This window comes from Pteronotus mesoamericanus, unplaced genomic scaffold (assembly GCF_021234165.1).
Source record: "Pteronotus mesoamericanus isolate MK-2021 breed Mesoamerican mustached bat unplaced genomic scaffold, CSHL_Meso_final scaffold_651, whole genome shotgun sequence".
NCBI classification, from domain to species: domain Eukaryota; kingdom Metazoa; phylum Chordata; class Mammalia; order Chiroptera; family Mormoopidae; genus Pteronotus; species Pteronotus mesoamericanus.
The window spans coordinates 31542122-31557540 of NW_026555325.1; the positions used below are offsets into that span (position 1 = coordinate 31542122).

A 15419-nucleotide genomic window follows, 5' to 3' on the forward strand; every position below is an offset into this window, starting at 1 on the left:
TCAAGGCCACAGTGATCAAAATAGTCTGGTGCTGGCATAGGAACAGACACATTGATCAATGGAGCAGAATAGAGAGCCCAGAAATAAACTCATGTCTCTATAGTCAATTAATATTTGACAAAGGGGTCAGAAACATAAAATGGAGTAAAAATAGCCTCTTCAACAAATGGTGTTGGGAGATCTGGATAGCCACATGCAAAAAAATGACACTCAACCACCAGCTTACACCATACAGAAAAATAAACTCAAGATTGATAAAAGACTTAAATGTAAGTCATGACATCATAAAAGCTAATATGAAAATTTCAGATATTCCATGCAGCAATATTTTCACTGATAGTCCCCTAGAGCAAGAGATATAAAGGAAAGAATAAAGAAATGGGACTACATCAAATTAAAAATCTTCTGCGTGTGTAAAGAAAACATTAGCAAAATGAAAAAGGAACCAACCATATGGGAAAATATATTTGCCAGTGATACCTCAGACGAGGGTTTGACCTCCAAAATATATAATTTACACGACTCCACTCCAGGAAGACAAACAATCCAATTAAAAAATGGGCGAAGGACCTGAACAGACACTTCTCCAAGGAGGACATACACAGGGCCCAGAGACATATGAAAGGATGCTCAGCATCACCAGGCATCAGAGAGATGCAAATTAAAACCACGATGAGATACCACTTCACACAGGTCATAAAGGCCATCATAAACAAATTAATAAACAGTAAGTGCTGGTGAGATTGTGGAGAAAAGGGAACCCTAGTACACTGTTGGTAGGAATGCAGACTGGTAAAGCCACTGTGGAAAACAGTATGGAATTTCATCAGAAAACTAAAAATGAAATTGTTCTTTTGACCCAGCAATTCCATTGCTGGGATTATACCTTAAGAATCCTGAAACACTAATTCAAAAGAACCTATGCACCCCAATGTTCATAGCAGCATTATTTACAATAGCCCAGTACTGGAAACAGCCTAAGTGCTCATCAGTAAATCCGTGGATAAAAAAAACTGTGGTACATTTACACAATGGAATACTACACAGGAGAAAGAAAGAAGGAACTCCTACCCTTCGTGACAGCATGGATGGAACTGGAGAGCATTATGCTAAGTGAAATAAGCCAGGTAGTGAAAGACAAATACCATATGATCTCACCTATAAGTGGAACCTAATCAACAAAACAAATGAGTGAGCAAAATAGAACCAGAGGCATGGAAATAAAGAACAAATGGACAGTTACCAGGGGGCTATAGGGAGGGGGTTAAAGGGGGAAAGAAGAGGTAGGATCAAGTCAAGGCATATGTATAGAAGACCTAGGGACAAAGACAATGAGGGGAAGGAATGAATGTGGGGAGTGGGGTGTGGGTAGGTCAAAAGAGAGAGAGTAATGGAAGAAAAATGGGGACAACTGTAATTGAACAACAATAAAAAAATTTTTTTAAGAAATGTGTGCCAAGAAAAAAAAGATCATGTCACTTATAAACAGAGACAATTTTTCTTCTTTCTTTATGATTTGGATGCCTTTTATTTTCTTTTCTTGCTTAGTTGCTTTAGCTGAGACTGCCATTACTATGTTGAATAGAAATGGTGAGAGTGGACATCTTGTCTGGTTCTTGATCTTAGAGGAAAAGCTTCCAATTTTTCATGGTTGAGTATTTAGCTGTGGGCTTTTCACATATGGCCTTCCTATTCCTAGTTTGTTGAATGAATTGGAAACTTATTGGTGGCTTCCTTTTTGCTTTTGAAACTAGTAGAAATTCAATTTATATGATAAATTATTTATTACTTATAAATAATTATTATAATATATTTATAATGTATATCATTGAAGTCTCAAAATTCAAATTTTTCCAAATTTTTCTAATTTAGAGCAATTTTTTTTAATTCAGAAAAACATAACACAAAGAAAAAATTATTAATTGTCCTATTCCTTACTTTCCTCTATTTTAACATTTTTGTCCTTTTTTTCCCCCAGGTAACTTGGCCCAGACAAGAGCCAGAATAACAGCAGCCTCAAGATCTTTGCCTCCACATTTCAGTTCTGGGAGAGCCAAGGTGAGTAATAGGTTTGTGCCCAAAATAATGAGGACCAAAAGGTATGTGCCTGGGAATAATTCTAGGTGGGCAACATTAGCTTCCTTTATGTGGTCTTCTATATGGGCAATGTGGAAGAGACTAAGGCATTTAGGAATCAAGAATTAGGACATTTGAAGCAACATTATGGAATCCTTTAAAACCCTGTGTAGAAGGAGAAAAAGCATTTTCTCCACAGTTAGGGAACTGTAAAATAAGTCAAACTGATAGGTTAGCAAGAGGAAAAAAACCCCATTTTATTCATGTACATACAGGAGTTCAGCAAAAAATGACTCAAAGAGAGAGTTTGATTTGGGGGCTTATATACCATCATCTTAATAGGAGATGAGAAGGAGAAGGACGTTTTTGGGAGAATAAATAACTTCTGGAAAAAATATGAGGGAGGGACACCAAAAAACAGAATTATGTTCTAGAAGTTGGGCCCTTTTGTAGTACAGGCATCTACCCGCTAGGTGAGTGTTCCAGGAACACATCTTTATCAGTGTATCAGCTGGCATTGTTGTGAGAGGCTGTGTTTGGCTTCAGTGAATCTTTTTTTTGAAGACTCTTTCAACACATTTGCCCATTTCATGACAGGTGATTTAGGGGCACACTTGTCCATATCATACTGAGTGTTCAGCAGATTTTGACCAAAAACAGCATGACCCCTGTGCCACGCCCTCCCTCCTCAACTGATCTCACCCCGAGCAACTTTTTTGTTTGTTTGTTTCCCTGATGAAAAAAATCCTCAAAGGGAAAGGTTTTGCCGATGTGGAAGAGGTGAAACAAAAAATGGCAGAAGACATCAAAATTGAAGAGTTCAAAAACTGTTTCAAGCAGTGAAAAAAATGTCTTGATAGATGTATTGCATCAACTGGAGAATACTTTGAACAGGACTAAAGTTTAAACATGTAAGGATACCCCTGGCAAGTGTGGCTCAGTGGATTGAGTGCCATTCTGCAGACCAAAAGGTCATGGGTTCGATTTCCAGTCAGGGCACATGTCTAGGTTATGGGCCAGGTCCCCAGATGGGGGCATGTGAGAAGCAACTGACCAATGTATCTCTCCACACATTGATGTTTCTCTCCCTCTCTTTCTTCCTCCCTTCCCTTCTCTCTAAAGATAAATACATATTTAAAAATATTTAAAAAATAAATAAACATGTAAGAATAAATACACAATTTTTAATAAATAAATCCTAATTTGTTTGAGTCCCCCCTCATTAATGGTAGCTTAGGTGAATAGATGGGATGTATAACACTTTTATGACACTGTCTATTTAAACAATTTCTTATCCTGGTTCTGACTTGTCATCTCTGGTGATAAGAGTCAGTCTTCCCTGGTTACAGAGCTCCTAAAGAGGGGATTTATGACAGTTGAATTCTTTTGCAAGGCTCTGCTTCTAGGCAAAGAATGGAAGTTCAGAAAAAAGATTCTTGCCACTGTTGATTCTTACATGTCTTCAGCTTAAAATAATTCACATGCCACTATGGCATATTCTGGACCTCGTCACCTGATTCTCAGAAAGACCACTTACGATACAGAACAATGATACTGGAAAATAAAGCCCATTTTGGAAGAGATAAAGCATCTTTCCTTGAAGCAGTTACCACCCCACAGAGGAAGATGACAGGGACCAAATGGAGTCAGCAGGGAGGAAAGAAACCAAACTCTTTGCTATTGCTCTGCTTTGCCCTCTGAAAAACAGACAATATACTTGTCTATGCAAAGGGGATGTTTGAAGGGTTAATAAATATTCTGTTGTAAAATATTTTTAACTGTTCCATCCTTCCAGCTTACGCTTGGCATGGATCTCAAAAACTAGCTGGTTAATGTTCATTATATATACTAACACCAAGAAACAATTAAGTTAGAGGGAATAAAGTCATAAACAGGTCATGTTTCTGAATTTTCTTACCTCTGTTTACATTGATGATTATATAATGCATTTAATAAAGAATAAGCGATATAACTACAACAGCAATTAAAAAAAAAAACCCTCCTGCAGTTCATTTCTGCCTTCTCCAAGAGAAAAAAGAGCAGAGGTGGCCTCACGGGAACTGGCCTCCGAGACATTCCGCGCGTGAGCTGGGCCGGGCCAGCGCCAGCCTTGCTGTCCTATTTAGTGTTGTGGGGCTTTTGAGAGGAGTGATGCTATAGGATGTTTTCCTTAAGCAATGGATGGGTCACTTGATAGCAGTAAGATTTTTTGGCAAAAGGCCTTGTCAAGAAGATAAATAAAAGCACTTTTGAGGTTTCAGGATGCAAATAGTGGGTACTAACCAAGACCAGAGGAAAAAAATCCTTCACTGATTCATTTATTGCTGAAATCTAGATAGTGTATGAGACTTTTTGGAGTCTATGCCTTTATTCTAGAGTAAATTTAGTTGACAGATGAAGCAAATCTTTTTAATAATCCCATGCTTTCAGACTGTTTTTATAAGTATGTCAACCATATAGAAAGGCAGCATATAATGTTTTAGAAGTAGGTTTTGGAATCAGAGCAGGATTCAGTTCTAGTTATGGCCAATTACTAGCTGCAAGACTGGGAAATTTATCTAAAATCTCTGAGCCTTGACTTCCTCATATGTAGAATCAGAATAATAAAAGTACATGCATCATAGGGTCATTTTGAGAATTCAGTGACAATGTAGGCAAAGTGTTCAGTACAGTGATTTCACATTGGAAATGATAAATGTTTTATTACTCATGTTTTGAAAACCATCTGAAAGCATGCTCATTTCCTATGGGCTTGGGGTCTGTACCACAATTCACAAAGCTTACTCATGACTACTTTGAAGGCTAACCAGCACCTCTCACAAGGAACCCAGCAGGACATTAGTCATGTGGGCAAAAAGCAAGCTTGTTTGGCTCCAATTAACTTATATTGTTGTTTAAATTGGTGTTTTAGGAAAAAGGTATACTGGTTTTATTCAGAATATTGGTTCTACTAATCATTTTGAAATTGGTTTCATTGGTTATTTTCTCTGCCAATAAATAAAAAGGTCTCCTTTCTATGCTGCATGGGAGCTAGTATTGCCAGTGGAAATGACTCTTCAACACAGTCATGTGAAAAGCACTTTGGGGATTCATACATAGGAGAACGTGAGCAATAGTAGCAAGATTTATTGGAGCAAAAACAAAGGACTTGCCCCAGGTGCCCAATATCTCATCCATGACCAAGCAGCAGAGCTCTATCTTGCTATGTAAGAAGTCCTGGGCCTGGTGAGCACAAGTGCCCACCAGGAGGGTCAGGATCCAGAGCTGTGACGCCATCGCCCTGGGCTCCAGTAGTCCAGTATAGTCTCCGCTCCCGGCTGCACTCCATCCCAGTTGCCTGACACACCCAGGCTGTGACAGAGAGAGCACAAACGTGCAGTACCGAGATGGGCCTTTGTTAAGCTTTGATTATATCTCTTTGGTTTGGGAAGGGGTGAGCTTCTTTCAGACTAACCAATCTTCTTCCTAATTCTTTGTGGCCTTGTGCTGGCGTCTCCCCATATTCCTTCTCTTCCTGGATCTTCTGGGGTTTCATGCCTTATCCAATCCCTTTCCCCAGATTTTCCCAAGCTAGACCTCCCCTTTACGGTTGCCATTTTGGCTCATACTGTGCATGCTTCAAAGCTCTGCTTCACCATCTGGTTCCTACTGCCCATGTACTTACCTCCCCCTGCGCCATCATAGCTTCTGCCACACATGTGCTCAGCAAAGGAATTGCTCCTTTACTGTTTTATCCATCCTTGTCTCCCCCCACCCATAATCCCAGCTAACAGGTTGTTGTCCTCCAGGGAGACTGGAAAGCAGTTCTTCCTGCCCACTTGAGGATTAGCATTCATTTGGTGGAGGATGCGGCTGTCTCCTGATGAGTCTGTGAATGCAACAGCTTCCTAGTTAATCAGACATAATGTCTGATTCCATTTGCTTCATTCCTTTATTAATAACTAGGTTCCTACACTAACACTAGTACTTACCTTTTGCCATGGAACAAAATCCTGCATCCTTGATATTGATTACTAAACTAAAACTAAATAAGCACCCTAATGATGGGAGAGGGACTGATTTCTTCTGTGTGCAAGGCAATGCTTTTTTACTCATGAGGAAAACAGAAGCTCTGAGAAGTTAAATAAGTTCAAAGCCACATAGCTCATAAGTAGAGGAGCTAGAATTTGAATGACGTGTGCCTGATTCCAAAAGTCTGTTTATAGCACATACCCCAGAGGCTAGGAAAGTTTGTCTGGTCTCTTTTCTTCCTCTGAGGTAAAAACTTAAAACACACTTTGGAACGGACTGTTTGGTTTTTTGTTTGTTTGTTTGTTTGTTTTGTGAAATTGTCATTTGGGAAGAGCTATTTGCTAGATGACTCCCCTAATAGAATCCCCTTTCTGGATTCATTCCAAGAGACTCTTTTTTGTTTTTTTTTAATTAAATGAGGCCACTATTAATTATATTAGCTCAGGAAGATGAGCTCTTAGGTTAGACAACAACCTTCTCATCACTCTTGGGTTTGCTATTTTGGAGTTCATTAAAATTCTCTAAAGTTCATGATACACCCAGCGTAGACAGAGGTCTCTTAGTTTCAAGAGCCAAGACAGGCAACTCTGGTATGTGCCTTGTCCAAAATTTCCTCATTTAGACTTGAAGCCAAAAGGGCAAGTCCCTAGTGGGGACTCGAGCCCTGGGCCAAGAGGGCTCTTAACTTTGGTCAGGAAAGAATTCAAGATGTAAACCAGGCAAGAGGTTAAAGTGGAAAGCAGGTATTATTGAGCAGAGAGAACAAGCAAGAAAATCTACTCTGTAGACCGAGTGGTGGGCTCCTTATGTGAGAAGGAAGAGAGGCCTCAACCATCTCTAGAGGTTGAGCTTATATCTATCTATCTGTTTGTACTTTATATGGAAAATTGCTGGTATGGGGAATAGAGATTTGAAAAAGGTTGGGATTAACTTTAGCCTTTACAAGGTATATTTTTGTGGCCTTGTGTTTTCCTTTTATGATATAGGTAAATGATAAGGTACGGATGAGTAGCTATTAACCAGTCTTTGCAGGAATTTTCTTTGTCTAGGTGATCTTCGTGTTCTGCTTGCATCTCCAGTCAGCTGGGTTCCATGTCAGGCAGCATGTAGCTGACTCCTGACTTACCTTTGTTGGACTTTTGTTAACCTATACAGCTCTTGTGTCCCTTTCCTCTATTCGACTCACTCTATTTGTTCAGGAGAACCAGTGACTGCAATATGAAAGAGACCCTTGACCAACCCAAGACCTTTCTAAATTCTTAAATTAGGAAATACTCTAATAACATATTATTTATTCTTTAAAATACAGTACTAAATATAGGTGATGAACTGCAGGCAAGTACTAGCATTTCCAGGTTGTATATAACACAGAGTAGGTTTTTACTTACTTCCCTAGAGTTACTCTGTGAACGAGTACAAGGACAGAACTTAGGCTGAGCGGTTAGACGGGGAGCCCAGCAGCAATATGACTTTGGAAGTGCAAACTGGTGCTTCATTCTATATTTTTTCAATTTCCTGCAGGAGATGGGTACTGATCTTGAAAACAATACATATAATATCTCTTAAATTATGTCACAGCAGAAATAATATATATCAAGAATTTTCTGAGCAGGAAGCTGTTAAATTCTCAAATGGTGGGGTCCACTGTAATTTTGAGGGGTGGTAACAGGTAAATTGTACTAAATACAAGAAATGTGGATGAGCTTTTCAGTGGCCCTTTCACAGTGCATTAGAGCCTGAGGGGCTGGTGCTAGCTGGCTGATTTGAATAAAAAGGAAGGGAAATGAAGGAGAAAAAGCAAGGCTCAAGGCAAGATGTGGGTCTTCAGGGAGAATCTCTGAATGAAAGGGAGTGGGGACGTGGTGGGGAAATTACTGAAAGTGTAGTGTGTGTGTGTGTGTATACAAGTGTGTGTGAAGGTCAGGTAGTAGGAAAAGAAAATAAGGAGACAAAAAAGTTTAAGAAAACTCTCAGAATTAACAATTTGAAGGCATACCCTATGCAAGTCCTTCTTTCCTTGTCCCAACACCTCATCAGCTCTGTGTTCTCTCATCCGAGTGGAGGTGAGGTGGGAAGAAACCTTTAGGCAGATGATGGGAGAGAGTCCAGTGCTTCTGCGGATGGGATGGGTGTGTTGTGTTTGTTTTTCCCTCTTCTACATCAGCACAGCCTTCCTTCTCAACACAGAGCTTCTGTTTCCTCCTTTCTCACTAGAAAAATTTCAGAAGTCACACCCACAGGTGGTCGTACGGTTGCTTCAGTTGCACACAAATAGACTGACAGCTTTGGGAACACATCCAGCCTGCGGCCTAGAAAAAGAAAGCTGCACTGCCCCTGAAGTCGTCTCCCTGAGAGAGAGTCCCGTAGCTCTGGTCACTCACTATTTAGGTTGCTTTTCTAGTTTCTTTAAAACTTAGCTCCACATTTATTCCCATCTTAAACAAACCAGTTTTTCTTTATCCAAGCCAAGTGAAGCATTTCCTTCCATTTTGCACACAACTGCTAAACACCCCTGGAAGTAGCACTAATTATTCTCCCTGCTCCTTGTGTCCCTGTTTCTTCAGCACCCACTTTTCACTTTTGTTGAACAAGGCCGCAGGCGGCTTCACCCCACAGGGAGGTGGCTGCCTGGACAGCAGTTCACCGAGCAGAAGACACGTGCTGACAGTTGCATCTTCCTTTCAAATGCTCCTGCTTCGGACCCTTGCCACCTGCTCAGAGCAGATGGGAAGCTGCCACAGTGTAGGCCGGTGCTGAAATGCCACTCGTGCATTCTGCAAACCAGATAGCTTTGTGTGTACAGGAGCAGGGCATTTACTGTTGAGGTACAATAACAAAACACAGGCTGCTTGCAGTTGATTCCTACAATTGTTTTTATTCATAAATTCCTTCCAGTCAGCCCAGGTAGCTGGGACAAATGATTAGGAACAGAAGTGTTCCAAGTTCAGGTGCATGTGTGCACATGGGAACTGTGGGGGGCAGGAGGGGTGTAGCAGCATCAAGGTCTGATGGCAGGAAAGCCACTGGAACTCACCTTATTTCCTGCAGTTCAACCTGGGCTTTGGGCCGATGTCTTTATAATCACCCCCCTTCATGGGCCTTCCCCTAGTTTTCTTTTATGAAATAGTTTGTCCTCGTGTGACAGTATTGGAGAACTTAACAGGGGCCCATTAGAACATGAAGAAGTATAGAAATAACACTGATGAGGGTTTATACTTAGGTCATATAGGATTTTGCAGAGTGAGGTCATTGTCAAGCAAGTAGAACAGTGCAAATTCTATTTCTCTTTTATATATCTTTAAAAGTTCTCCCTATAGCGTACACTATTGTAGTCTAAATATCAAGGCCCCTCAGACGTTTGACCAAACAGCCTTTCAGATTTTGAGAAAGCCAGGAAATGAGTAGTCTATGTCCTCAAAACACCTCTGTCTGCTTATGTTCTAGGTGGACACTATGGAGGTAATCCGGCATCCGGAAGAAACCACCAACATGAAGAGACAGACCATGGCTTCTTACTTCCGGGTATGGAGTCTTCCTGATCTCTATTCTGCCTATTTACAGGAAGGACTTGCCAACGCTTCCCGCAAGAGACCTAGATCTGATAGAGTCATTGAAACAAGAGCAGAGCACGAGAGCCAGTTTAAAAAGGTGGGGGTGTAGGGAGAGAAAAGTACAGCCAGGAACCTCTACCTCCGAGTACAATGTTCTCTGATCTCAGAAAGATCAGATGAAGCCCGGGTGTTTACAGAGAGCCCTCTCTGCCACTGGCACACAACCCTGTCCCCTGAGTGTGCTGATTCTGTTAACATTTGAGCCCCTTGTTGGCATTTAAGCTAGTGGATCAGCCACTTTCCCAGCATATTTACTGAAAAGCAGAGAAGTTAATAAAATTTCAGAAGATAGCTTATCTAGTTTCGATCCTGAGAGAATCTGTCTTAGCTTTGACTTTATTTTCCTTAATTGAATTGTCCCATTTTTCCTTTGAGTGAAAACATTGTCTCTAGATGGGCTCTGTTACTTGTACATTATAAGAGGAAAGATAAGACACAGACACTCTTGTACCAGTTGGCACAAATTTGTTTATTTTTAAATTGTAGATTGGGTTGGAAGCCCCTTAGAGATCATGTAAAAATCAGAGCTAATGTCCAGACACCTTCCTGGTGGAGATGCTGGTAGGTCAAAGACAGCGCTACTGATCCCAGGGACAAATGAATAAGGTTGCAAAATGGAGTCACCACAGCAAGGGCTTCTGCAGGGAAGGGAAGTCAGGTGGGAAGCTGGGTCAGGAACCAGAGTTGCCAGGCCACCTGGGAGCCAGCACCATGGATAGCAGGCTTTACAGAAAGCTAGCAGATTCAAGAGGATCTAGAATCAAGAATTCTAACCTAGCCAACTGTGCTTCAGAGGCAGACAAAAACTGAGCTCAGGGCATGAATTACAGGAGCCCAATGGACTTTGTGTCCAGCATTTTATCCATGTAGTGATCCCTGCTACAGCTTCTCTGCCAGGAGGGCATTCAGGCCATGTTTCATCACTCATGTTTGTACATTTCTAATTACCACTTATTTCTTTTATTAAATATATTTTATTGATTATGCTATTACAGTTGTCCCAATTTCTCCCCCTTTACCACCCTCCACCCAATACCCCCCATTGCCTCCAGCAGTCCCCACCTAGGTCATGTCCATGGGTCATGCATATAAGTTCTTTGGCAACTCCATTTCCTATACTGTCCATAACATCCCACTGCCTGTACCTACCAATTTGTATTTCTTAATCCATGAACCTTTTCCCCCATTCTCTCCCTTCCCCTTCCCAACTGATAACCCTCCAAATGGTTTCAGTATCTGTGATTTTGTTTCTGATCTGCTTTTTTACTTAGTTTGTTTTTCAGATTCAATTGTTGATAGTTGTGAATTTATTGCCATTTTAATGTTCACAGTTTTGATCTTCTTTTTCTTAAGTAAGTCCCTTTAACATTTCATATAATAATGGCTTGGTGATGATGCGCTCCTTTAGATTTACCTTGTCTGGGAAGCACTTTATCTGTCCTTCCATTCTAAATAATCGCTTTGTTGGATAGAGTAATCTAGGTTGTAGGTCCTTGCTTTTCATCTCTTTGAATACTTCTTGCCAGTCCCTTCTAGCCTGCAAAGTTTCTTTTGAGAAATCAGCTGACAGTCTTATGGGACCTCTCCCGTAGGTTACTAACTTCTTTCCTCTTGCTGTTTTTAAGATTCTCTCTTTATCTTTAACTTTTGGCATTTTAATTATGATGTGTCTTGGTGTGGGCCTCTTTGCATCTATCTTGTTTGGAATTCTCTGTGCTTCCTGGACTCGTATATCTATTTCCTTCACAAAATTAGGGAAGTTTTCTTTCATTTTTTTCAAATAGATTTCCAATTTCTTGCATTCTTTCTTCTCCTTCTGTCACCCCTATAATGTGAATGTCAGAATGCATGAAGTTGTCCAAGAGGCTGCTTATACTATCTTCATTTTTTTTTTTTTTGGATTCTTTTTTCTTTTTGTTGTTCTGTGTAGTTGTGTTTTTTTGCTTCTTTATGTTCCAAATCATTGATTTGATTCTTGGCTTCATCCACTCTACTGTTGTTCCCCTGTAAATTGTTCTTTATTTCAATTAGTGTATCCTTCATTTCTAAATGGATCTCTTTTATGCTGTTGAGGTCCTCACTAAGTTCCTTGAGCATCCTATAAGTATTGTTTTGAATTCTGCATCTGATAGATTGCTTATCTCCATTTCATTTAGCTCTTTTTCTGGAGTTTTGATCACTTCTTTCATTTGGGCCATGTTTCTTTGTCTCCTCATTTTGGCAGCCTCCCTGTGTTTGTTTCTCTGTGTTAGGTAGGGCTTCTTTGACTCCATGTCTTGGTAGTGGCTTAATGTAGTAGGTGTCCTGTAGGGTCCAGTGGCACAGCCTCTCATGTCACCCAAGCTGGGTACTCAAGGTGCACCCTTCCTGTGGACTGAGTACACCCTCCTCTTATAGTTGAGCCTTGGTTGCTGTTGGCAGATCAATGGGAGGGATTTACCAAAGCCAGTCAGCTGCAAGGACTGGCTGTGACCACTGACCACCAACCTCAGCCTTCCATAAAGGATCAGCTGTACAGAGGCAGGGTGGTGGTGCTCCCACATAGTGTGTAGCTGTCCACTGGGTGAGTGGCCGTAGGATTTCCCAGGTGGTGCAGGCCAAGATCAGCCCCGACCTGTGTCTTGCTAGGGGCACCCTGCCTGAGCTCTAAAGCCATCTGAGATGTCTGCTACTTGTGCCAGGTTTGGAGATTTTCAGGTGAAGCCAAGCTGTAAATCTAGGCTGGCTGCTGCTAGTGCAGGGCCTGGGACTCACTGAGGCCAGCTGCTGCTTATTTGAGTGGATTGAGGAAATTGTGAAGCATGAATCAAGACCAGGCATTCATATAGAAAAGCAGCTTGGTAGGCCCATAAAATTGGGTGGGGCAGAGTCCCTGAGGCTCTCCAAGGCAGATCAAACCGAATTAGCCAGGTTGATGGAATCTCAGATATGGCACCAGCTTGCTGGCTCTATGGTAGAGAGGACTTAGGAAAGAGACAATGGCCTCTGCTCTCCTTGATGCCAGACACTTCAGTTTCTCCATGTATACCACTGGTGCCTTTCAAGATGCTACCCTAATGCTGGAGCTCAGAGGGAGTGAGTCTGACAGGTGAGTCCACGTGTGGGTTCTTAAACTGCTTGGGGTTCCAGAAGTTTCTTTCACCAACTCAATTCCCTCTAGTTTTTGCCAGAAGTTTCTTTCACCAACTCAATTCCCTTTAGTTTTTGCAGTCTGAAGTTGTGTGAACTTATCTTCCTGGCACTGGAACCCTGGGCTGGGGAGCCTGGTGTGGGGCTGGGACTCCTTGCTCCTGAGATAGCCTTCCCGAACTTTTTCAACCACATGTGGGTGAGGGACTGGCCTGTTCCTCATCTGCACCCCTCCTACCAATATGGATGGATGTGGTTTCTTTAATTCTGTAGTTGTCAGACTTCCATTCAACTCAATTTCTGATGATCTGAGTGATGATTTTTCTGTATTTTAGTTGCTAATTTTGATGTGGTCATGTGAAAAAACAAGTCATGTCTGCCTATGCCACCATCTTGACTGGAAGTCCGAATATGACTTTTTAATTCCTTGGTTGTTGGACTCCCATACAGCTTGATTTTCTGACAACTCTGAGTGAGAGTGATAATTTTTGCTGTGATTGGGTGAGGATGTGAACTGTGTTTACTTATGTTTCCATCTTGACCAGAAGTCACTACTTGTTTCTTATCTTGTTCACTTTAGCAGCTGTATCTTCGTTGTGTCTTGTGTGCAAGTGTGTGTGTGTGTCCATTCCACAGGACTTGGAGACTGAGCAACTATGTGAAGTCACCCCCAAGAGCCCAAAATCCTTCTATCAGCAGAGAAGTCTTGGCTTATAGTTTTTCAGAAATATACCCATGATAGTCAATTTGGTATCCTCAGAATATAGGTCCCCAAATGCTAAATTCAAGAAATAAGGTGTAATGGCAAGCTAGGTAACACCATTTTGAACCAGTAGGAGGTGTGATTATGAAAATAATGAGACTGATTTCCTGCATGGCTTGTAATTACTCCTAAAGACATGTCCCAAAGAGGAGCTCCAAAAGCAGATGCCCTCTTGGAACAACTGAAACCTCCCTTGCACAAGCACCCCTTTGTTTTTCCACATGCTTTTTCTCTGCGCCAGCCACTCAGTGTATGTTAGTTGATCTTTATTATAATCTTCTTTCCTTCAATTTTCTTGCTTCCTTTACCCTTTTTAAATTTTTTCCTTTACCAATGGAAAGGATATGCTTAGACTTTGTGATGGTTCTCAGGGTGAGAAAGCAACTAACACCTTCCCTAAAAGCTGGACTTTTAAAACGACAGATACAGTTTATGGAGTATTGCTTGGAATACCAGAGAGGAACTATTTCTGGTGATGGAGTTAGGGGATAATCTGAATATGTTCTTAGGCTGCTAAGTTTCTGCCAAATGGGGACATTACTTTGCACTAGGTGATGCTTAAAGAATGCAATCAAATCCACAAGCAGTTATAAGTACTCATCAGAATTTATATCATCACTTCCAATTGCTGGTTCCTTGTTCAGCCTCAGAAAAAGCCCATGAGTCATTACAAACCAGTGAACTGCTCTAGAAGCCCCTGTCAGACTGTGTTGTAGTTATCCATTATGTTTGTGGTAATCTCATTCCATGTGTGTGTTTTCCCCCGTTAGTATTCTCTGATGGATCTGCTCTCCAAAATGGTGGTTGGACAGCCCCACTTTGTGCGCTGCATTAAACCCAATGATGATCGAGAGGCCCTGAAGTTCTCTCAAGAGAGAGTGCTGGCCCAGCTCCGCTCCACAGGGATCCTGGAGACAGTCCGCATCCGCCAGCAGGGGTATTCCCACCGCATCCTCTTTGAAGAGTTTGTGAAAAGGTCAGGCTGGCATCTTAGGAAATGTATTATGTTAAATACAACTCTCCCATGGCCATCCCTGTCCACTGGGGTGATTCTTCCTTCCCACTTGCCTTCAAACATGTAACTGGCTGGTTACAAGCTACCGTTTACTTGCTTAAATGTTGAATTTTTATTTTGCTCCAACTAAAGTGCAGTGATCTGGAGAACAGATTAAATCTCCTTCTGATCACATTTTAAAAAATAAAAGTATCCATAGATATTTATATGTTATATATCCTTAGTTTTTAAAATATCCAGGTATTTATTTGGTAGGATGAAACTCTCTCTCCATAAGTGGGTCAAGATCCTGACAGATGTGAATGCACCCAGGTACCCACTCCTCTCCCAGGCTAACACAACGGCATGGCCTCATATGACAGCCAACGTTAACATAGCATCTGAAATGTTCTAAATGTGTAATATCATTTGATCTATGGAACAGCCCTGTAATTTAAACTCTATTACTGTCAATGTAAGAAATGTCCAAACCTATAGAGAATTTTTATGAATTTATTTGAGCCAAACTGATGCTAAGAAGCAAGATCTCAAATGCTCTGGATAAGGACAGTTTTGCAGTTCTTACACATTTGGAATTAAGGAGGGAATGTAAGGAAGATGACATGAAGCTGGGGGAAATCAAGGCAGGGAAATCTGTATGATTTAATTACCTCTAAACAAAAAGGGGCTCTATAATTTTATCTTTATTGGTCATAAACTAATCTGAAGGATGTGTTTATGACCAACCTTTCGGTTGAATACTGTGGTCTCACGGAGCTAGAAAGGCTCATTCTTGGGCAGTCTCAATACTGATGTAGTCTTGTTGAAACAGTGC

At 41.2% G+C, this 15419-nt stretch overlaps 1 protein-coding gene across 1 annotated transcript in view; it reads left to right on the plus strand.

The window, feature by feature from the left end:
• The window catches only part of MYO3B (myosin IIIB), a 389700-nt gene that overhangs the window by 204395 nt on the left and 169886 nt on the right, over positions 1–15419 (plus strand). The window contains exons 22-24 of the mRNA XM_054562662.1: positions 1979–2058; positions 9532–9609; positions 14361–14566. Coding sequence (XP_054418637.1) covers positions 1979–2058; positions 9532–9609; positions 14361–14566 — 364 coding nt within the window. The remainder of the gene's footprint in view (positions 1–1978; positions 2059–9531; positions 9610–14360; positions 14567–15419) is intronic.